The sequence below is a fragment of the Thamnophis elegans genome, chromosome 9 (genome assembly GCF_009769535.1).
Source record: "Thamnophis elegans isolate rThaEle1 chromosome 9, rThaEle1.pri, whole genome shotgun sequence".
In the NCBI taxonomy this organism is placed as follows: domain Eukaryota; kingdom Metazoa; phylum Chordata; class Lepidosauria; order Squamata; family Colubridae; genus Thamnophis; species Thamnophis elegans.
In genome coordinates, this window is record NC_045549.1 from 75,501,616 (window position 1) to 75,524,329 (window position 22,714).

Below are 22,714 nucleotides of genomic sequence, written 5' to 3' on the forward strand. Positions count from 1 at the left end.
AAACTTAGAATGTTTGCTTCAGTTTTTCCTATGTTTAACAATATACTATATATATATATATATATATATATATATATATATATATATATATATATATATATATATATATATACAGTATTATATATATATTATATATTATATATTATATATATATATATATATATATATATATATATATATATATATATATATATATATATATATATATATATATATATATATTTAAAGTCACAACCCCTGGTATGCCCAAATATGGGAGGAAGGTCACACTTCCATTCTCTGTCATTCGGCTCGTCACAAGAGACCATCCAGACAGAAACCCAATATTTTTTACTGTTGCCTTTTTGTTACATTTGTTATATTTATGCTGATAAATAAATAAAGGGAGACTAGGATAGATCTATATCAAGCTATTTAGCTTTCATCAGCTAGCCATACCCTTGCTGGGATTTGAACCTGGGCTATATTACATCTTAGGCAGACATCTTAGCCATTAGGCCACAGGCTCTGATATGTTATCAGCCAAGCCAGGGTGAAAGGTATCTATTAGATTTTACAACCCCTGGTTGTAATATATTTAAATTTCTTAATTAGTTACATAACCATAACAATCTTACTACTATTCTTAGAGTTACTAAGGTAACTCTTTTCCCCTTTCTTCCTCTTTTAGCCATTTTCTCCTGGGCTCTCAAAAATTCCACTTTTAATTCTTTTCTTCTTCTCCCCCCTTCCTTTAATTTCTTCTTTTTCTTTTCTGTCTCCTGGTCTCTAAGGCAGCACCCTTAACCGCTGCCCCAAGTTACACTGGTGATTACATCAGGATCCTCCCAAGATTGGGATAAAGTAAAAAAAATAAAAAATGACTTGAGCTGCCCTTTTTAAGCCAGTTTTTATATGCAAATTATTCGAGAGGACTTAATACGTTGCGATCTCTAAAAATCACATTCAGGAACAGCGCTTCGTTTTTTCAACCGTTTCACAGGAAGGCGTGCTACTGTTGATTCGGTGATCTCTTCCGGCATCCTTTTTGCTATGCCGTGGTGTTTTTTTTTGGGGGGGGAGGGGTAGTGTCAAAAGATCAGAAACACAAGATTTTTAATTGAAACAATTCGCTTTAATGATAAAACAATCAGGCTGGCTAAAAGTGTGGTCTTGTTGTTATACCGAATGTGGACGATAGCAGCAGGACCAATACTACACATGGGTAAAATGAACCTCACCTTAAGAAGGGAAGGCTCCCTCTTCCAGATGTTTCTCTCCTAAAATAAATTAAATGTAACCGGACAATTGTGGCAGATCTGCAGCAGCAGAGACTGTGTGGCCTTTATTGTTTTTGAGAAAGCAAAGCCCCATCCTTTCTTTTTAAATAGTTTGCAGGAACGGATAAAGACTGAAGTCAGAATAAATGGATAAACCCGCAATACAGTAAATTTTCAACATTAAGGCTTACGCGTTTGAAAGTATCAAGTAAATTATCCCAACAGGTTACATTGGTTTAACAAAGATTAAAAGGAACAGCAATGCGAGAAAATGGAGGTATTGCTCTGCAGGTAAAGATACAGCATTTCAGAGAAAGCTAGGCACAACGTTAACCCCCCCCAAAAGCCCCCGTTTTTGACACAGCCGTTTTGAGCTTCGAACCCTGAAGTTTCAAACAAGTGTTTGCTAAATCCTTGGTAAGTGTAAAGTTACTCCGATCATCCTTCTCGCAAGCGATCAGCTAAAAGCCAAGTGCAAAGTTTAGAGCTGTTGAGGAATCGCCTGGCAACCAAATGATCAAAAATGGTTTTTCTGATTTGCAAAGGTTTCGATCTCCTCCGAGACCAAGCTAGTAGTGGTGTTAGGAAGAGGCAACTTATCTACCAGTGAACTTTGGTTTCAAGTTAGTCCATTTAACTGGCTTTGGTAAAAAAAAAAATTAAAGAAAAAAAAAAAAACCCCATTGCTCCTGACAAAAATTGCAGCAGAAATATTCTAACAAAATACGTGTATTTTCCCCCAATTCATCATCCTGACAAAAAGAATCGCAAGACGGAAAGCATGCATTTATCGATATGTATAATCTGAGAAAAATAAAATAAATAACTACGGTATATTCCTTTTATTTATTTTCTTTGTAGCATTTTCCCTCATCCGGTTCTTGGTCCAGAAAAAAAAATCAATTCTTGGAATGTGTCACTTCTTGATACTAAGTAAAACAGTGTTAAAGGTGTCTTTTGAAAGGATATTCTTTAAACATCGACAAAGTCACCTGTAATTGGCTCAATTTTTTTTTTAACACAGAAAACAAAACAAAAAAACTGAGGAGGCGTGAAAATCCGGGAACATTGTTCCTAAAACCGTGGTATTCCCCCAAAGGGAAAAAAAACCACAGATTTTTAAATAGCAATAGCCAACTATTATTATTTTTAGTACAGATGGAGCTTGTAGCTAAAAATGCAGAGGCTGTGCAATAAATTAGGCATGAAACCGTGGTGAAGAAGCATCGACCAAGTACTCCATTCCTTTCCCAAATGAAACAATGCGCAGTGGAGCATATGCTAAATTGCACTTAGAACTGCCTGCCTTTCAAGGCAAAGAAGGTGTGAGAACTATGACATAATTATGGTTTCCTCTCTACCAACATGCATTTATTTAACCCACCTTCAAGTCCAAAATGCAGATGGGGTGGGATTGGTCCTGTGGATTAGATTAAGATGACGGGGAGACAACTAGGTAGTGGAATAAAAGGCCGGGCCTTTCAATCCGATCTATTAAAAATTAAGATTATAATTTCTGATATTGTAGGCAACAGAATCTCTCTCCCCCCCCCCCTCCCCGCCCCGTTAATTCAAAAGTAGTCTTTGGCATCTGTAAACTTTTATTCCCCCCACCCCTTTTTCAAAACTAAATAAAGAAAAAAAAAACATCGAACCGTCTATTAAAAAAATACAGTTTAGGACAAGCTCCTCGTTTCCCTGATGTAAAATTTCACAATTTTAAATAAACTGTAAACGGAGTACATTCAATATATAAAACTTCTGAGGTTTTGGCAGTCCAGCAGAGGGAGGGAAGGGCAGAGGAAAAAAAATATATTCAGGAATCTTTACATAGTAGAACATCTTGCTAAACCAAAGGGCTTTCAACTTGTCTTTTACCAGGAGGAGAAAAAAGGCTTCCGGCTGTGGAAAGTCTGAGTAAATGCATTGCTCAAGTGAACGATCCTTCCTTGTGTCCCACTGTGGCTTCTCTCCACGATCACCCGAGGCATCTGGACCAGCTGAAGAGGGCTTCTGCCATCCTTTAAGGCCTGAGTAAGGTTAAGTATCTGCAAAAGAGGAACAATGCTAAGCTTAGCCTTGTCGCTGGCAGAAACCGTCTACCGCAGGGGTCAGCAATTTGCGGCTCTGGAGCCACATGTGGCTCTTTCATCCCTCTGCTGCTGCAGCTCCCTGCCGCTGGTCGGCTCCACAATTGATAGGGCTTTCGGTTAGGACAGGTAGAGGAAAAAGGACGCCGCGCTAGGAGGAGACTCTATTGTGGGGGAACCGGACTTCCAGATGGCTCCAGAATTGAACAGGGGGCTTTGTGGCTCTTTGAGTGTTTAAGATTGCCGATCCCTGGTCTACCTATAAGAGATCCTGCTATGCGTTCGCTACGGTAATATGGACACGAGACCGCAGGCAGCAGGGATGTAGTTAATGGAACTACATCCACGTGGAGGGAAGTGAGCAGTGAGGTACTCCAAGGCTCTGTTTTAGGACCAGTATTCTTCAACATCTTGGAGTGGTGCCGTGGCCTAGAGGTGGAGCTCTCGCCTCCCAATCAGGAGGCTGTGAGTTCGATCCTAGGGAGAAGCAGATATTCGTCTCTTCTGGGCACAATGGGGATATATCTGCTGAACAAAACTCCGCACTGGCGACAGGGAAGGGCATCCGGCCAGTAAAGCACTCTGATAGCTGCATTCAGTTGCCCTGACTCTACTCCGCAAGGGATTATGGGGTCGTTAAAAGATGATATTCTTTATTATCTTCATCAATGGTCTAGATGAGGGAATACAGGCAGTCCTCAACTTACAACAGTTCATTTAGTGACCGTTCAAAGTTACAACAGGACTGAAAAAAATGACTTAGGGCCATTTTCCCACACTTATGACCAAGGGTGACATGATTTACATTCGGGATCTTGACAATTGACTCACATTTATGATGGTTGCAGTGTCCCGGGAGGGGGGGGGGGGGTCAGGCGATCCCCTTTTGCGACCCTCTGACGAGCAAAGTCAATGGGGAAGCCAGATTCACTTAACAACCGGGTTACTAATTTAACAACTACAGTGATTCACTTAACAAACCTGGCAAGAAAAGCAATAAAATGAAGCGAAACTCAAAATTTCTGCCTTAACATAAATTTTGGGCTCAATTGTGACCGTAAGTTGTGGACCACTTATAATTAATGAAAACAAGTTGTGTACTAAAAATCTAGAAAGGAGGGGGGGGGGACCTAGATTCTATACTTACCTCAAAAGCAACTGCTACAATTATATGTGAGGCAAAGATGCAAATTTAGAACACATTGTCCAAGAGAAAATCTCCTTACCTGTCCTCTCATCACAGACATTTGGTTCTCAAAGGTGGCTTTGTCAAACCCTTTGTCAGTCTTTATTGGAAGAAAAATAAATTGATTTGAGAAACCTTCATAAGTCAAATCAGATCCACCTATAAATAACCAGACTTAAAATAATAAGAAAGCATAAGAAACCATTAAAAAGCTTGTACAAAGTCCAATTAACTTTCCATAGTTTGACATTTCACTGTATTTACAGCTTAGAACAACAAATATATATATATATATATATATATATATATATATATATATATATATATATATATATATATATATATATATATATATGTATGTGTGTGTGTGATTTCGGAACATCATCACAAAATCTCTAGAACCGTAAAGCCTACAAACTTGAAATGTGGCACGTATCTTCCTCTTGGCGTCTAGGTGCTCGCTAAGAAAAGATTTTTTTTGAAATGACCATCAGATCATTAGTATTTCTTATATTATTATTAACACGCTCTGAGGATAAGGAGCGAGATGTTGTACTTCCCCTCCCCACCTGAAAAGAACTCTGTTCCAACTGCCATTGGGCGTGGGTGTGGCCAGCACGTGGCTCATCCGGCCTGCGGGCTGGGAGTTTGGAGAGGATCAATGGGACCAGCCTGACAGAGAGAAGGGGATAAGAGAGGAGAGACTTCGGTGGGGCAAGGTGAGGGAGAGAAGGAGAGAGGAGAGGTCAATCATAACTATTCATTAATGTTTTCTAAAGCTTTTACAAAGCTTTTAACTGTCGATTTATCAAGCCCAACCACATAGTTCCGTAGCGAAGCACGGGTATCCAACCGACTAGTATGTTATAGAAGAAATATGCACAAATGTGCATTATTCTGTCCATTGCGGTGCTACTTTAAAACAGTCTTGCCCAAAAATTACTTTTGAAAATTTACCTTGAAAAGCTCATAAAGATCTTCACAGAGGTCCTGTACAAAATTCATGTCAGAAATACGAGGAAGTATCAAATCTATGGTCTCTTGAGAAAAGGGGACCTTTGCCTGGGGAAGCCAAGCCCAGTGGAATGGATCTGAGGGAGGGGACAGAGACAGAAAGGGATGTGAAGGGAAGCCTTTCCGAATAAACAGGTTGAATGTTCAAATTTTCCATTGTAATGTTCAATTAACTGACTTTAAGGTAAAGGTTCCTCTCACACATATGCGCTAGCCGTTCCCGACTCTAGGGGGCGGTGCTCATCTCTGTTTCAAAGCTGAAGAGCCAGCGCTGTCCGAAGATGTGTCTGTGGTCATGTGGCCGGCATGACTCAAGGCCGAAGGCGCACGGAACGCTGTTCCCTTCCCACCAAAGGTGGTTCCTATTTTTCTACTTGCATTTTTTACGTGCTTTCAAACTGCTAGGTTGGCAGAAGCTGGGACAAGTCACGGGAGCTCACTCCGTTACACTGTGCTAGGGATTCGAACTGCCGAACTGCCAACCTTAGCCACTGAGCCACCGAGTCCCTGGTCTTTGCAATACAAAATCCGATTAATCATTTCTGTTCACATGAAATTAACACCTTAAAAGAAAAGCATGAATGCCTGCCTTCTGTTTGCTAGGTGGATATTATTATTTATTCTTTTGTGCATTAGGTTTCTATCCCATGTTCATGACTTTGTAAGTAATTCAAGGTGGCAAACATATATAATAGTCCTTCTTCCTCTTCTTTTTCTCCACGACAACCAGCCAGTGAGGTTAATTGGGCAAGACAGAGTGACTCAAAGTCACCAAGCTTTCACGTCTAACGCAGGACTAGAATTCACAATTTCCTGGTTTCTAGGCCAGCACCTTAACTTTACACTATTGTCCATCTGTAGATATACGCGGTGGCTCAGTGGCTAAGACACTGAGCTTGTCAAGCAGAGGTGTCGGCAGTTCAAATCCCTAATGCTGCATAACGGAGTGAGCTCCTGTTCCTTGTCCCAGCTTCTGCCAACCTAGCAGTTTGAAAGCATGTAAAAAAATGCAAGCAGGAAAATAGGAACCACCTTTGGCGGGAAGGGAACAGCCTTCCGTGCGCCTTCGGCGTTGAGTCATGTCGGCCACATGATCACGGAGACTTCTTTGGACAGCGCTGACTCTTCGGCTTTGAAACGGAGATGAGCACCGCCCCCTAGAGTCGGGAATGACTAGCACATATGTGCAAGGGGAACCTTTACCTTTACCTTAGATATAATAAAATCTGCTAATAACAATTCTTGCAATCTCACGCATTCTTATCTAGGAAAATTCAAAAACTCACATGCTCTCCACTCATCCGGATGCTTGAAAGGAAAAGCAAGGCCATTATCAATTGCTGCAATTTGAATAATAGGCTCCTTTTCATTAATCCATTGGATCTCCTATTGGAAAGCAATGAACAAAAACAAAATTCAGAAGTAATCAAGGCACGCCTATTTAGCACAAAAACAAAAACTTACATTTGAACAGAATATTAAGCCCGCGCAATATAGGTCATGCAATATTCTTTTCCATTTATAATTCGGCAATCATCTAGCACAAGTACCATATTTTTCGGACTATAAGACGCACCGGAGTATAAGACACACCATGATTTTGAAGAGGTAAATTTTTTAAAAAAAACGTTTTTGCACTCTGCAGGACTCCCAAACCATCTGCACACCTCATTTTTTGTGGGGGGGGGGGGGCATGCAGAGGCTTTGGGAGGCTTGTAGAGTGTCCTTGGGGGCTGGGGGGAGGGCAAAAATGAGCAAAAAAATGGCCTGTTTTTTGCTTGTTTTTGCCCTCCCCAGCCCCGGGAGCACTCTGCAAGGCTCCTAGAGGCTATGACACATCCATTTTTGCAAAGGGGGCGGGGTTTCGGTAGGGTAGGCCAAAAATGCTGTATTCAGTGTATAAGACGAACCCAGATTTTCACCCTCGTTTTTTTTTTGGGGGGGGGGGGGGAAGGTGCATCTTATACTCCAAAATATAAAATTGATGACTGAGAAAGCATTGCACATGGTTTAATTCTATCTTATTCCATAAGAACACAGGATGGGAAAGAATTCTTGATAGCATTCATAATCAGATACATAACTGAACACAAATCCCATCACTTATTGATCACACTCTATCCCTGTGATCAAAAACCAAAGACCCTTTGTCCTACCTTGTCAGAAAGATCCGTCCCGTCGCTCTGTTTTTCATACTTCACCAACCAATTATCGTTGCCTCTATCTTCAAAGAAATGAAGGAGAATCACAATGAAATGAAAGGCAAAAGGGGTGCCGCACTAAAATCTGTCACAGTAATGAAATACAAGAATGAAACAGCTGGTAATATTTAAAGGTCTGGGCCTGTTATTTTAAACAAACTGCAGGTAGAATTTTTGAAAAAGCAAATTGCAGATGACATTGCAACCGTCATAAATACAAACCGGATGCCAAGCATTTGAAAGTAAGTCATGTGACTGTGGGGACACTGCCATGGTCGTAAGTGTGAGGAATAGAATAGAAATAGAATAACAGAGGTGGAAGGGACCTTGGAGGTCGTCTAGTCCAACCCCCTGCTTAGGCAGGAAACCCTACATCACTTTAGTCAAATGGATATCCAACATCTTCTTATAAACCTCCAATGTTGGAGCATTTACAACTTCTGAAGGCAGTTCGTTCTACTGCTTAAATGTTCTCTCTGTCGGGAAATTCCTCCTTAGTTCCAAGTTGTTTCTCTCCTTGATTAGTTTCCACCCATTGCTTCTTGTTCTGCCCTCAGGTACCTTGGAGAATAGCTTGAATTCCCACTTCTGTGGGGCAGCCCCTGAGATATTGGAACACTGCTATCATGTCACCCCTAGTCCTTCTTTTCATTAAACTAGAAAGACCCTAAATAGTCCTAAGTCAGTTTTGTCAGTGCTGTTGTAACTTTGGTCACTAAATGAACTGTTGTAAGTTGAAGACTACCCATATTAGTCTACCATGGTCCAGCCTAAAGGCAGTGACAATTCAATATATACCGTTTAAGCCTTAAAGAACATGGACATTTCCTAGCCCGTTTTCCTCTGCTTGAATTTGATAAGAATTCAAGGGTAATGTCATAAGAGATGAAAAGAATAATAATTACTTTTAAAAAAACCTATTAAAGGTAAATGTAAAGGTTCCCCTGGCACATATGTGCTAGTCGTTCCCGACTCTAGGGGGCGGTGCTCATCTCCGTTTCTAAGCCGAAGAGCCAGTGCTGTCCAAAGACGTCTCCGTGGTCATGTGGCCGGCGTAACTCAACACTGAAGGTGCACGGAACACTCTTCCCTTCCCACCAAAGGTGGTTCCTGTTTTTCTACTTGCATTTTTTACGTGCTTTCGAACTGCTAGGTTGGCAAAAGCTGGGACAAGTCACAGGAGCTCACTCCGTTACGCAGCGCTAGGGATTTGAACCGCCAAACTGCCAACCTTTCTGCTCGACAAGCTCAGCGCCTTAAAAAACCGTATTACATACCAGTATTTCTGATAACATAATCAAGCACGACCAGTTTCTCAAACTGGGACTGAAACTGCTTCCTTGTGTTCTCAGGCAAGGGGTCGGTTTCAAATTTCCTGAGCCAATAGTCAGCCTCCTTGTAACCTTCCACGAAAAGCTGAAAGGAGCCGACCTGCGATTAAAAAAAAAAAAAAAAAGCCTGCATTTATGAAACAGGCCTAGATGCATAAAGCATTTATAAAGTGCTCTTTCTACGTGAAAGCAAATAAAGATGTTAAAGTCAATGCCCTTCCTAAGTACAGCCGGGAGTTTAATCAATAGATATAAAAATAACATTTATGGGGAAAGAAGATTCCACTGGTAATTGTCAAGTTCAGTTGGCTTGAGAATGCCTTTCAAAATGTATTTTTAATCCGAACCTGCACTTCAAGACTCAAAAGCCCAAAAGTCCTCTGTTGCATGGTGGGGAATTAGCTCTGGGGCTTTTGCGAAAAAGGACTGAGTTTTGTCTATGTTTTCTTGTATTTCTTGTTTAAAATAATAATAATAATAATATTGAAGTGTACTGAGGAAATAAGTCTTCTAGCTTCAAGATTCCTCAGTGGGGTGGAAAAAAAACTTTACTGTCTTTAGTGTTATATCAAGACTTAAAACTTTTCCAATTTTATACATTCCTAATTATTCCTATATCTAGACATCTATTATTTCTAAGCTGTGCATTTCATGTTCCTATTATTTATCCATTGATACCAGTTTTCCCCAACTCTATAATATTCTGAGTCTTCCTAATTAGGAATGTATAAAAATGCATTTGAATAACAAATGGTTATGTTAGTACTGTCAAAAAGGATTGTAAAATTATTTTTAAAGATATTTGTATCTTAATGTTTTAAATTTTCAATAAAGGTTTTAAAAAATAGTCTTAAAACTTTTCCTTATTATTTATACTTTTTATTACTTACAAATTATCCCAGAGCAGGAATAGAAAGAAAGAACAAACACCCCTAAAATTGAAGCAGAGAACTGCCAAGGGTTTACCTTAGGAGGTAGTCCAATGCGGTGAAACTTTTTGCCAACTTTTGGCACTTTTTCCAAAGCGTATTTCTTGCCTCTCGACTTGGCACGATCTATTGCACTGTAGTTGAACGTCTCGCTTACAAACCAGACAACCTTAAACACAGACAGTGGAATAAGGTTTAACATTTTCGTGGCGACACTGTATTCATCGAATCCACCTCTTTTCGAAGCGGTACAGGTAGTCCTTGGCGAACAACGGTTCATTTAGTGACTGGAGTTACAACGGCACTGAGGAAAAGTGACTTATGGCCGTCTTTCACACTTTCAATTTTGGCATCCTTGTGCGATCAAAATTCAGACGCCCAGCAAGTGGTTCATTGTTATGACCGTTGCAGCGTCCTGGGGTCACGTTATCGACCTTTTGTCTAGCAAAGTCAAGGGGGAAGCCAGATTCACTTAACAACCAGGTTACTAACTTAACAACGGCAGTGATTCACTTAGCAATTGAAAGGTTGCACAATGGGACAAAAGCTCACTTAACAAATGTGTCCCTTACCAGCATAAATGTTAGGCTCAATTGTGGTCGTAAGTCGAGGACTACCTGTATCTTGCCTTTATGCTTTCTAGTAATAAACAAAGATAAAAACGTTCGTCTCCCTCCACTAAGTCATTGGTCAGAAGTCAGAGGAGAATCAACCGAGGCACCTTGGCGACTTCATTTGAGGTGACTTCTGCTACAGTGATTGCTTGCATTCCAGCAACATTTTTATGAGGCCAGTTTCGGAGAATTACAACAACGAAATTGCACGTTGTCAAATTTGCAAGCTGTTGCAAAAAAGGAAGAGTGAAAAAGTGTACAGGAAGGGAGAAAAGGGGAGTGGCTGGATCCACCCTGAAAGCTGCAGGGTTGAGAGTGATGTCGGCAGCTCTGTATCTATAGCAGCGTATCGATAAAATATACCCAAAATTCCAATTGGACCCCCAGGCCAAAAAAGGTAAGGGCCCTTCACATAAGCTAATTTTCTGCCTCTTGCTGACATCTCCCTTAAATTCCACCAAACTCCCCCCGAGGCCAATATGAGCCAGCCGTCTGCAGTAGCAGCCAAAAAAGCCAACGCAATCCTAAATTGCATGAACAGAGAGATACAATCAAGATCAAGGGAGGTACTAATACCACTTTATAAAGCCTTAGTAAGGCCACATCTAGAGTACTGCATCCAGTTTTGGTCACCTCACTATAAAAAGGGGGTTGAGACTCTAGAAAGAGTGCAGAGAAGAGCAACCAGGATGATTGGAGGACTGGAGGCTAAAACATAGGTTGGACGTAGTTTGACCCCCTCCTCTCTGAGCAACCCCTCAAATATTGGAAGATGCTCTCCTGTCTCCCCTGGTCCTTCTCTTCACTAGACTAACCAGGCCCAGTTCCTGCAACCGTCCAGGACGTTGGGGGACTGGAGGCTAAAACATACCTTGGACGGTTGCAGGAACTGGGCATGGCTAATCTAGGGAAGAGAAGGACCAGGGGAGACATGAGAGCAGGGTTCCAATATTTGAGGGGCTACCACAGAAAGGAAGGAGTCAACTTATTTCCCAAAGCACCCGAAGGCCAGACAAGGAACAATGGATGGAAACTGGAGATATTCAACCTGGAAATGAGAAATTTCCTGACAGTGAAAACAATCAACCAAGGAGCAGAAGCTGCCTTCAGAAGTGGTGGGAGCTTCATCACTGAAAGCTTTCAAGAAGAGACTGGGCTGCCATTGGTCAGAAATGGTGTAAGGTCTCCTGCTTGGGCGGAGGGTTGGGCTAGATGATCTACATACAAAATCCCTTCCAAGTCCAAAAATTAGTTTTAAAGGTTTTCATTTAACATTTTTTCACAGTTTTGACCAGAAGTTCTTTCCTTCATGCTCAATTTATGTTGCAAATCTCTCCTACCTTCGTTTTGGGTACCACTCCCAATCCTAGTTTGCTGTCCACAAGGTAGGCGCCAGCTTCTGAGAGGTATCCCTGATTAGGAACAAGGCAGCCTCTGCCAAAGCAGCAAGGGCAGCAGATCTTGTGGAAATATTTGGTCCATTTCGGATTGAGATGACCGTAAGGCTCTTCAGATTTGGGTTTAAACACGCCAATACTTTTCTAAAGGAGAAGGGGGGGAAAAAAGGAAGAACGAATAAGGAATCATAAAGAAAGGAATCAGGAAAATGATTGCTAGTCGTATATAGAAATAGTTTATAAAAACATGTATTTTTAATTTTTTCATCCCGCCTTTATTCGTTTTATAAATAACTCAAGGTAGCAAAAAGACCGAATGTTCCATTCTCCTCTCCTCCTCAGCGCAATAACTCTGCGAGGCGAGTTGGGCCAGAATGGGACAACTCGCTGCGGCCAGCTTGCTGCAGGACAATTTAACAATTCTGTGTAATTATTTAAAATAAATTAAAAAATCATTTTGATTTTGCCCTTCACATTTCATTCTGTCCTTCCTTTGGCATCCTTTCTTTAATGATTCCGTACCACCATTTCTTTGATGTTAGTGTAACTCTGGTCCTGCAGCAAATTGTCCCAAATAGAATAGGAAGAATAGAAATAGGAATAATAGAATAGAATAGAAAATGGAATAGAAAATGGAATAGAAAATAGAATAGAAAATGGAATAGAAAATAGAATAGAGAATAGAAATAGGAATAGAATAGAGAATAGAATAGAATAGAGAATAGAATAGAGAATAGAAATAGGAATAGAATAGAGAATAGAATAGAGAATAGAATAGAGAATAGAATAGAGAATAGGAATAGAATAGAATAGAGAATAGAATAGAGAATAGAATAGAGAATAGAATAGAGAATAGAATAGAGAATAGAATAGAATAGAAAATGGAATAGAAAATGGAATAGAAAATAGAATAGAAAATGGAATAGAAAATAGAATAGAGAATAGAAATAGGAATAGAATAGAGAATAGAATAGAATAGAGAATAGAATAGAGAATAGAAATAGGAATAGAATAGAATAGAGAATAGAATAGAGAATAGAACAGAGAATAGAACAGAGAATAGAATAGAGAATAGAATAGAATAGAATAGAATAGAATAGAATAGGGAAGGGAAGAGAATAGGTGAAGGAATAGAATAGAGAAGAATAGAGTAGAATATAGTAGAATAGAACAGAGTAGAGTAGAGTAGAATAGAATAGAATAGAATTCTTTATTGGCCAAGTGTGATGGGACACACAAGGAATTTGTCTTTGGTGCATACGCTCTCAGTGTACATAAGGAGAATAAAATACATTCATCAAGAGTCATAAGATACAACACTTAGTGATGGTCATAGGTTACTAATAAGCAATCAAATCCTACTAGGAAACAAATAAAACAATATAAATCGTAAAGATACAAGCAACATGGTTATAGTCCTACGTGGGAAGAGAGAGGTACTAGGAAGGAAGAGAAGAAGAATAAGTAGTACAGTCTTGGTAGGTGGGGTGAGAGAAGTGAGGGGGCCGTGGGGAGTCAGCCACAGCAAATTGTCACAGATCCAACTCTTGACCAAGAATGGTTGGCCCAAAGTCACCCGAGTGGGCTTCCCTGCTGAAGGGGGCACCAGAACTCAGCTTCTACATCTCCAAACAACACGGAAGAGAAGCCTTGATGGTCTTGGCCAGTGGTTCCCAAACTTGGCAACTTTAAGACTTGTGGACTTCTGCTGGCTGGAGAATTCTGGGAGTTGAAGTCCACAAGTCTTAAAGTTGCCAAGTTTGGGAACCACTGGTCTTGGCTCTCTAAAGCTACCTGGTTATCTAAAATTCAATGTCACTACCGCAGGGGGGTGTCAAACTCGATTTCACTGAGCCGCATCGGGGTTGTGTTTGACCTCAGGAGTCCGGGGGGGGGTGGGGGTGGCATGGCCAGTTCGACATCACTCATGTTGAGGGCATCTGTGGAGGCACGAGGACTTTGCCAGCGAAAAGAGGCTCCCGGGTTCTGTTTTCGGCTGCGACAGCCTCCCGCAACCCTCTGCCAGCGAAAACAGAGTCCGGGGTGTGTGTGTGGCAGAGGCACTGTGGGCCAGTTCTCTGCTATTTCCAGGGCAGCCCCACGGGCCACCTCTAAGCACCCCCAGGCCTTGAGTTTGAAACCCCTGAACTACGGGCAGTCCTTGATGTACGACAGTTCATTCAATGACTTTTCAAAGTTGCAATGGCACTGAAAAAAAGTAGGACTGTTTTTCACACTTAGAGGACCATTTCAACATCCCCAAGCTCACACAGTCCAAATTCAGACACTTGGCAACTGACTCACATATGTGTCGGTCACAGTCTTGGAATCATGGGATCACCACGTGTGACCTTCTGACAAGCAGAATCACTTAACAACCATGCAACTCAGTTAACGACTGCAGTGTTTCGGTTAATTCTGAGGTGTTAAAAGTTGTGTAAATTCAAAACACAAGTCGAGCATCAAAATATAAAAGCTTCATATTTTTTTTTTGCAACTTCACCTTCCAAAACAGATACACACAGCATTTAAACCGTAGTCACAATAAAGCATCATGTTTTATTTATACAATATCCATTAGCAGAATAAAGAGCGTTCCAAAAATAAAATCAAAAACTCGATACGATGCTGTTGTTGTTTCGGAGCTGCCATTGATTTCGGGTGGAAAGAAAAGAGGAAAAGGCAGCCTTGACTTTGAACATGAAGGAGCAATAAAACTAGCAATTTTTTTTTGACTCTCACGGCAATGTTTAGTTCAGCTCTGACGAGAGTTTTACTTGCCCTCAAATGCAATCACTGCATATTTTCCCAATATACTGTAATATTGACTCTAATAGTGTCCCTAAAATTAAGGGCGATGCATATTTTGCAACGTGCAACACTTGGCAAACTAAAATAATAATAATAAAAACTAATGGCCTGAAAAGAAGAGACTACATGGCAAGTCACGATAAACAAGAGCAGGTTCCACTAGTTATGCTATTACAGCATTTATGTTTTAGTGCCAATCGATGCCTGGCGTGGAGCCAGAGGCACAGAAATAAGCCAAGCCTGTATAAAATTCTGAGCCAATTTGTCTTCTTTAATAATGAATGGCCTTAAGAGGAGAAGGTGGAGGCATTGATCTGACATTTAAAATGGGATTGCATGGATACAGGAGGACCACCACTGAATTATCTGCAGAGTCTTCAAGGCCCAGTTGCTAAGACAATGATTGCATTAGCAGTTGGCTTTGGGGCAAACAGCTGCAACATTTGTTTTCATGCCAGGATTCATTATATAGGCAATTATTTCCAATTTTGCTCCCTTATTTCCTCTAACTTTCTTTTGTCTCCTCTGTATCTTCATCTCTGCAGCCATATTCAATTACTGGCCTGGTTCATGTTTACTTCCTGGTAGAGGAGGGAATTACTACAATAATCCTAGGCTGAATAGCAGAGAAATTTCAATATGCTGATATTTTAATATATTTTATACATTATTTACAAATAAATAAATAGGCAGAGAAATATGCCAGGAGAAATATCAACAACCTCAGATGTGCAGGTGATACCACTCTAATGGCAGAAAGTGAAGAGGAACTAAAGAGCCTCTTGATGTGGGCGAAGGAGGAGAGTGCAAAAGTTGGCTTGAAACTCAACATTAACAAAATTAAGATCATGGCATCTGGCCTTCTCAATTCCTGGCAAATAGATGGGGAAGAAATGGGGGTAATTAGAAAATTACTGATTTGTTTTTAAACCCTGGAGCATAGATTGAAATACGCCCATCTTAGACTTTTGTCTTCTCTCTCCTACCTTCTGTTTTCTATCTTCTATACCACAATTTGGCCCTCCCACTTCCTGGCAAATAGATGGGGAAGAAATGGAGGTAGGGACAGATTTTATCTTCCTGGACTCTAAGATCACCGCAGATGGGGAGTGCAGCCAAGAAGTTAAAAGAGGCTTGCTCCTGAGGAGGAAAGCGAGACAGCAGACTAAAAAGCAGAGACATCCCCCTGCCAACAAAAGTGTGTCTAGCCAAGGCTGTGGTTTCCCCAGTTGCAATGGATGGCTGTGAAGGTTGGACCAGAAGGAAGGCTGAGCGCCAAAGAATGGAGGCCTTTGAACTCTGGGCCTGGAGAAGAAGACTCCTGCATTGAGTCCCTTGGACTGCAAGGCCATCCAACCGGTCAGTCCTAGAGGAGATCCACCCTGGCTGCTCTTTAGAAGGCCAGATCCTGAAGAGGAAACTCAAAGACTTTGGCCACCTGATGAGAAGGAAGAAGGACTCCCTGGAGAAGAGCCTCATGAAGGGAACGATGGAGGGCAAAAGAAGAAGAAGGGGACGGCAGAGAAGGAGGAGGCTGGATGGAGTCCCCGAAGCAGCCGGCGTGAGCTTCAATGGACTCCAGAGGATGGGAGAGGACAGGAAGGCCTGGAGGAATGTGGTCCATGGGGTCACAATGGGTCGGACACGACTTTGCAACTAACAACAAAAAATACCAGTAATTGTGAAGGGAAGGCTGCTGTAGAACTATTTTAGTATGGAGCTACTTTATGGAAGATAGTAGTTATACTAAAAATCCTGTTGCATTTAATATTAATGTCCTTTCATCCAAATTTCTTATGCCATCTAATGTTATTGAGCATCACATGCACTTCAAGGATTTATGAAGCTTATCTTCCTTGTGTATAAAGCAACCTTATTTCCTCAATTTTACTTGATCCAGAAATTCAGGTCGTGCCACTGAGCTATATTATTTCAACACAAAAGATAAATATGACCCACATTTTACTGTTTAGCAGGATCTGGAGATAGATCCAGAACAAAACAGCAATTCTGTTTCCCAGAAAGATGCAAGATACAATGCTCTTATGGATTGGTGTCCTTTAGCAACCTGCATTCATTTCAGTTTCTGAAAATTTTTCCACGTTATATCACAAAAAAATACAAAACCTGGCCTCTCTCAGCTTTCTCCAATCCAACTTCCTGAGATAATATCACCGAAATATTTGACAGTTGAGGACAGCTACGATGAGAGTTGGACATCAACAGGAGTTATGAATCTAAAGTTAGAAAATGTGTGTCTGCATGCACACACCTATGCATAAATTGTGCCAGCAAGTTGGCTTCAACTCTTAGCAACCACGCAGACTTTCATACAGATTACAAACATGATCTTTTGAAACACATTACAGAAAATAAATCATCTGTTAAAGAATTCTGACCCTTCATAAAGCAAGAGAATTGTTATGGGACCAAAATGAGAGTTTTCTTACAATTGATCATGAAGTCTTTCCAAATAATATTAACTGAAGAAATGTTGATCCAATAAGCTCCATATATACACAACAAAAAAGGGAATGTTTTAGTTAATTAACCAGGACTAAAAATCCCACGGTTCCCTCCGTCCATGCTGTCCAAGCATTAGGCACAGGGTAGGACTATGCACTTGTTATTCTCCTAATAGCAAACTGTAATGCAAATACAAACTTCTGGCTTCTACATATTGGGAAAGAACGAAGGAAGAGATACCCCTACATGTGGGCTCAACAAACCGTGGATATGCTGAAATCCATTTAGGATTGGATTGGATTTATTCGATTTGTATGCCGCCCTATTCCCAAAGGGACTCAGGGCGGTTGAACAAAAGCCAAAGGGAGGGGAGAACAATACAGAAAAGTAAAACAAAAACAAAACAGGACAATACAAACAATTTTAAAAAAACACAAGCACAGCCAATTCGAGTAGGGGTGGAACTCAACAACCCCAGGCATGCTGGGACAGCCAGGTCTTAACAGCTATACGGAAGGCCTGAAAGGTGGTGAGGGTCCGAATCTCCACGGGGAGATCGTTCCAGAGGGCCGGAGCAGCCACAGAGAAGGCCCTCCTCCGGGTGGTCGACAGCCGGCACTGGCCGGTAGATGGAATTCGGAGGAGGCCTACTCTGTGGGATCTAATGGGTCTATGGGAGGCAATTGGCAGAAGGCGGTCTCTCAAGTACCCAGGTTTAGCAGCCCTGCTAGCAAGACACAGCAGTAGAAAAGGCTTTACGCTTGTTCGTTCTGATAAGCTGCAAGGAAAGGAGCCTAGCATCGCTGTGCGCAGATACGCACGCTCAATCCATGGCAAAACAAAAAGACTTCACAAAACCGCTCAAGCCTTTGATAACACAAACCCGCGAAGAATCCCGAAGCCAAGGGCACTCACTCTCTTAGAGTCTTTGACAAAGTAGCTTCCGCTGGAACCTTGGGAGATTCTCTCCGGGAAGACTTCGCTTTCGATGGCTTGTTCCGCTTGCTGCATGACTTCAGCAAATTCGGGATCATCCACAAAGAAATCCATCTCGGCGATGCTTGCGACATTTCCTGTGGGTATTGAGACAATCATTTCAAGTTAGTGCCCTCGGCTGATGGTTTCTTTCCTTTCCTCCGTTTCGCACCCTCCTTCCCCCTCCCCTTCATCTCTCAATATACACTCAACATTAGCTTACTTCCTACCGGTAGTAGGAAAAAATGCGGAGACACAATAGGAAGGCCAAGCTAATATATACAGGGCTGCAGATGCTACATTTGCATAATACAGCTAGGTGGCTGGAAATTTGACTCGACAATCGTTGGAATTAGTGAGGGCTGATCCTCATAGGCACAAGGACAGCATGCAGAACGAATTAGATCAGACCCAAATAAAGGTAAAGGTTCCCCTTGCACATATGCGCTAGCTGTTCCTGACTTTAGGGGGCGGTGCTCATCTCCGTTTCAAAGCCAAAGAGCCAGCGCTGTCCGAAGACGTCTCCGTGGTCATGTGGCCGGCATGACTCAACGCCAAAGGCGCACGGAACGCTGTTACCTTCCCTATTTTTCTACTTGCATTTTTTAATGTACTTTCGAACTGCTAGGCTGGCAGAAGCTGGGACAAGTCACGGGAGCTCACTCCGTTACGCGGCGCTAGGGATTTGAACCTTTCAGATCAACAAGCTCAGCCACTGAGCCACCGCGTCCCACATCAGACCCCTATAGAAGACGGTTAATATTGAACGGGGCAGAGATTCCATTCCAGTCTTCAGAACCAACGGTGAAGTGGATTTCTGTGACAACCAAGGATGGGCTCCAGTTCACCTTGTATACTACTCTACTCTTTACTCCCGATCCTAAGTTCTCACAAGAATACTGGCCACAAAGGAACAAGCGCATAAACGATTCCCTAAGCATGCATCCAGCTTCAACACTTTGCTCCTGTTTTTTTTTTAAAATAAGTTTAACTAAGCCACACTTGTCCTCCCACCTTCAACTCCAAAGTGCTGGGATATGGCCCCCCCAAAGCAGCTGCAGCCCACCCAGTGGTGGGACTCAAATAATTTAACCACCGGTTCTCTGCCCTAATGATTTCTTCTAACAACCGGTTCACCGAACTGCTCAGAAAGTTAACAACCGGTTGTCCCGAAGCGTTGCGAACTGGCTGAATCCCACCACTGAGCCCACCCTTAATTCAGTGCTCGAGGGACTGCCACAACATCAGCCAGCGCACTTTGTGCATAAGCTGGGTGCTGGAACTCGCAGGCTCTCTGTTGCTGCCCTGATGCCTTAATCCAGGGCTCCCCAAACTTGGCAACTTTAAGACTTGTGAACTTCAACTTCAAATTGAAGTCCACAAGTCTTAAAAGTTGCCAAGTTGAAGACCTCTGATCTAAGTGCAGAGATCGCAGAGGAAGGGATTACAAAAGAGTAAATTATGCTGGCTGGAGAATTCTGGGAGTCGAAGTCCACAAGTCTTAAAGTTGCCAAGTTTGAAGACCTCTGCCTGAATCCTTACTCTCAAGGGGTTATTCTCCTTCCAGTCAGCCTTGACTCCAGGAAACTCCCTGGAACTCGTCTCTGCAGTTTTTTCAAAGCAACAGACAGATAGTTCTCGACTTACGACCACAATTGAGCCCAAACTTGAAACATTTGTTAAATGAGTTTTGCCCCACTTTACAACTTTCCTTGCCACAGTTCTTAAGCAAAATACACCCCAGTTGTTGTTAGCCACGTTAAGCCTATCCAATTAGTCTATTGGTTTTGCTTGTCCGAAGGTCGCAAAAGGGGGTGTCACGTGACCCCAGGACATTGCAACCGTTATCAATATGAAGCAGCTGTCGAGCATGCAGAGAGCAACTGGCCCAACCCCCCCCCCCCCCCAGCTAGGACTTCAAATCAGGGCTCCTTTCTCGCAGGGACTCCACGAGGGGCCGCCTTCCATTCAAGGCCACCCAACCGTCAGGTCGTCCTCGACCCGCAGCCATCACTGAGGCCCAGATTTTACATTGCTGAGTGAAAGATTTTGTTCTGCTCCACTTTAAGACCTTCCTTGCCCCAGTTGTTAAGTGAATCACTGCAACTGTGAAACCAGAAGCACCGTTGTTAACCGAATCCGGCTTCCCCGTTGGCTTTGCTCGTCCGGCGGTTGCAAAGGGGGAACCACCTGATGCCGGGGACACTGCAACCGTTGTAACTATGAACCACTTGCCAAGCATCTGAAGTTTGGTCACGTGACCACAGTGGGTGAGCAAAAAATGGCTGTGTGTGAAAAACGGCCGTGGGTCCCTTTTTTTCAGTGCCGCTGTAACTTCGAGACATCATTAAACAAATGGTCGTAGGTCGAGGACTACCTACATCCAAATTTTTGACCATGGGGATGCTGCAATGGTCATATAAGTGTGGGGAAACGGCCCAAAGTCCCTTTTTTCAATGCCCTTGAAACTTCGAGGGGGTCAATAAGCCAGCTGTCGTAAGTCGAGGACCGCCTATACCCCCCCTTGGGGAGACCCAAGCAGGAAGAGCAAGAGCATCCCACATCTGGCCTCGCCCCCTCCCTCTGCGCAGGCGCGGTTTCCTCACGCAAGAGCATCCCACGTGAGGTTACGCCCCCTCTCCCTCCTCTGCGCAGGCGCGCTGTTTCCTCACGCAAGAGCATCCCACGTGAGGCGACGCCCCCTCTCCGTCTGCGCAGGCGCGTGCCCCGCTTCCTCAGCCGTCAACGTCTCCTCCGCCTGGCTACGCCTCAGCTCACCTGTCCCCTCACGGGCCCTCCGGCCCCGGCCCGACGCCGCGCCCAGGAGCGGCTCACACTCCTCGCCGTCGCCTTCCTCCTCGTCCTCCTCACAGGCCGCCTCGAACGGTTTCCGAGCGGCGAGGAGGCGAACGGCTCCGCCGGGAGCGGTCGGCGCCGCCCGGCCGGAAACCGCCACGGCCGGCGGTTCCGTCTCCAGCTGCAGGAGCTCCTCGTCGGCCTCTTCCTCTGCCTCCGCCTCCGGGGAAAGTACCGAGCCGGCTTCCGCCATGAGGGCTCGCGGAGGCAACGGCCACTCTCGGGCTCGAGCGTCGGAACGGCTGAGGGCGCATGCGCCCCGGGCTCGGGAGAGGCGGGGAGGGAGAGTCTCGCGCCTGCGCGTGGGGACCCTAGTGCCTGTAGCTAGCAGGGGGCGGGACCGAGTAGGAGGCGGGGCTTGACTTCCAGCCCCGCCCTTCGCTTTTTCCTCACCTCTAGCTGAAAGGCAAAACAATGAATTCGTGGGAACTTTGCAGCAAATGCGGGGAGGGTCAGAAAAGGACGAATTTTTCATTGCATTGAGCGGTGTATCCGGACCCAAGTCCTGATTTCTTTACGAGGGGAAATGCTGGGCTGTATAACTGACACATGGCATCCGGTCCTCTCAATTCCTGGCAAATAGATGGGGAAGAAATGGAGATAGGGACAGATTTTATTTTCCTGGGCTCCAAGATCACTGCAGGTAGAGACTGCAGCCAAGAAAGGCTTGCTCCTGGAGAGGAAAGCGATGGCAGATCTAGACAGCATCCTAAAAAGCAGAGACATCCCCCTGCCAATCAAAAGTGCATCTACTCAAGGCTGTGGTTTTCCCACTTGCAATGGATGGCTGTGGAAGTTGGAGCATAAGGAAGGCTGAGGGCCAAAGAATGGAGGCCTTTGAACTCTGGTGCTGGAGAAGAAGACTCCTGCATTGAGTCCCTTGGAATGCAAGGCCATCCAACCGGTCAGTCCTGGAGGAGGTCAACCCTGACTGCTCTTTAGAAGGCTGGATCCTGAAGAGGAAACTCAAAGACTTTGGCCACCTAATGAGAAGGAAGAAGGACTCCCTGGAGAAGAGCCTCATGCTGGGAACGATGGAGGGCAAAAGAAGAAGAAGGGGACGGCAGAGAAGGAGGTGGCTGGATGGAGTCACCAAAGCAGTCTGCGTGAGCTTCAATGGACTCCAGGGGATGGGAGAGGACAGGAAGGCCTGGAGGAACGTGGTCCATGGGGTCGCTCAAAGACTTTGGCCACCTAATGAGACGGACTCACTGAACTGTGGCAAGAAAAGTCGTAAAATGGGGCAAAACTCACTTAGCAATGTAAAGTTACGGCTCAATTATTGCCACAAGTTGAGGACTACCTGTATAGGGTCTCCTGCTGGAACATGGGGTTGGACTAGAAGACCTCCAAGGTCCCTTCCAACTCTATTATTCTGTATCCTGGAAAAAAAAATACGTGGTTGCTTCTTAAAGTGAACAAATGAGCAAGAAAAATATAAAAATATAAAGCGAATTGTCCACCAATCTCAATTCAGATTTCCGATGATCCTGCGTAAACCCTTATGGTTTTAGTGCCAAGCTGAGCAGAATAAAACAAGTAGCATTTTAAAAGGCTGCTTGTTCCTGAGAAACGGCTCCAACCT

The 22,714-nt window shown here is 43.3% G+C and overlaps 1 protein-coding gene across 2 annotated transcripts; it reads right to left on the reverse strand.

Annotated features, from left to right (window-relative positions):
- Positions 1-1,092: 1,092 nt before the first annotated feature.
- PI4K2B (phosphatidylinositol 4-kinase type 2 beta) lies at positions 1,093-21,442 on the reverse strand. Of its 2 annotated transcripts, XM_032224241.1 has the most exons (10): positions 21,052-21,421; positions 18,214-18,371; positions 11,965-12,165; positions 10,048-10,179; positions 9,028-9,181; positions 7,706-7,773; positions 6,836-6,935; positions 5,493-5,626; positions 4,576-4,635; positions 1,093-3,307 (listed from the first exon to the last, which is right to left on the reverse strand). In XM_032224241.1, exons 1-10 carry the CDS (start codon positions 21,320-21,322, stop codon positions 3,134-3,136), a joined length of 1,452 nt encoding a protein of 483 aa, XP_032080132.1. In that variant the 5' UTR covers positions 21,323-21,421; the 3' UTR covers positions 1,093-3,133. The 2 variants fall into 2 exon arrangements, with proteins under 2 accessions (XP_032080132.1, XP_032080134.1); XM_032224243.1 differs by lacking the exon at positions 1,093-3,307 and having other exon boundaries at positions 4,617-4,694; positions 21,052-21,442.
- Between the last annotated feature and the right edge of the window lie 1,272 nt (positions 21,443-22,714).

Coding starts and splice junctions, on each gene's coding strand:
- PI4K2B (XM_032224241.1), bottom strand. CDS start 21,322: ATGGCGGAAGCCGGCTCGGTACTTTCCCCGGAGGCGGAGGCAGAGGAA. Junction 7,774..9,027: donor TTATGTTATCAGAAATACTG/GTATGTAATACG, acceptor ATTTCTTTGAAG/ATAGAGGCAACGATAATTGG. Junction 3,308..4,575: donor TGTCTGTGATGAGAGGACAG/GTAAGGAGATTT, acceptor CCTCTTTTGCAG/ATACTTAACCTTACTCAGGC.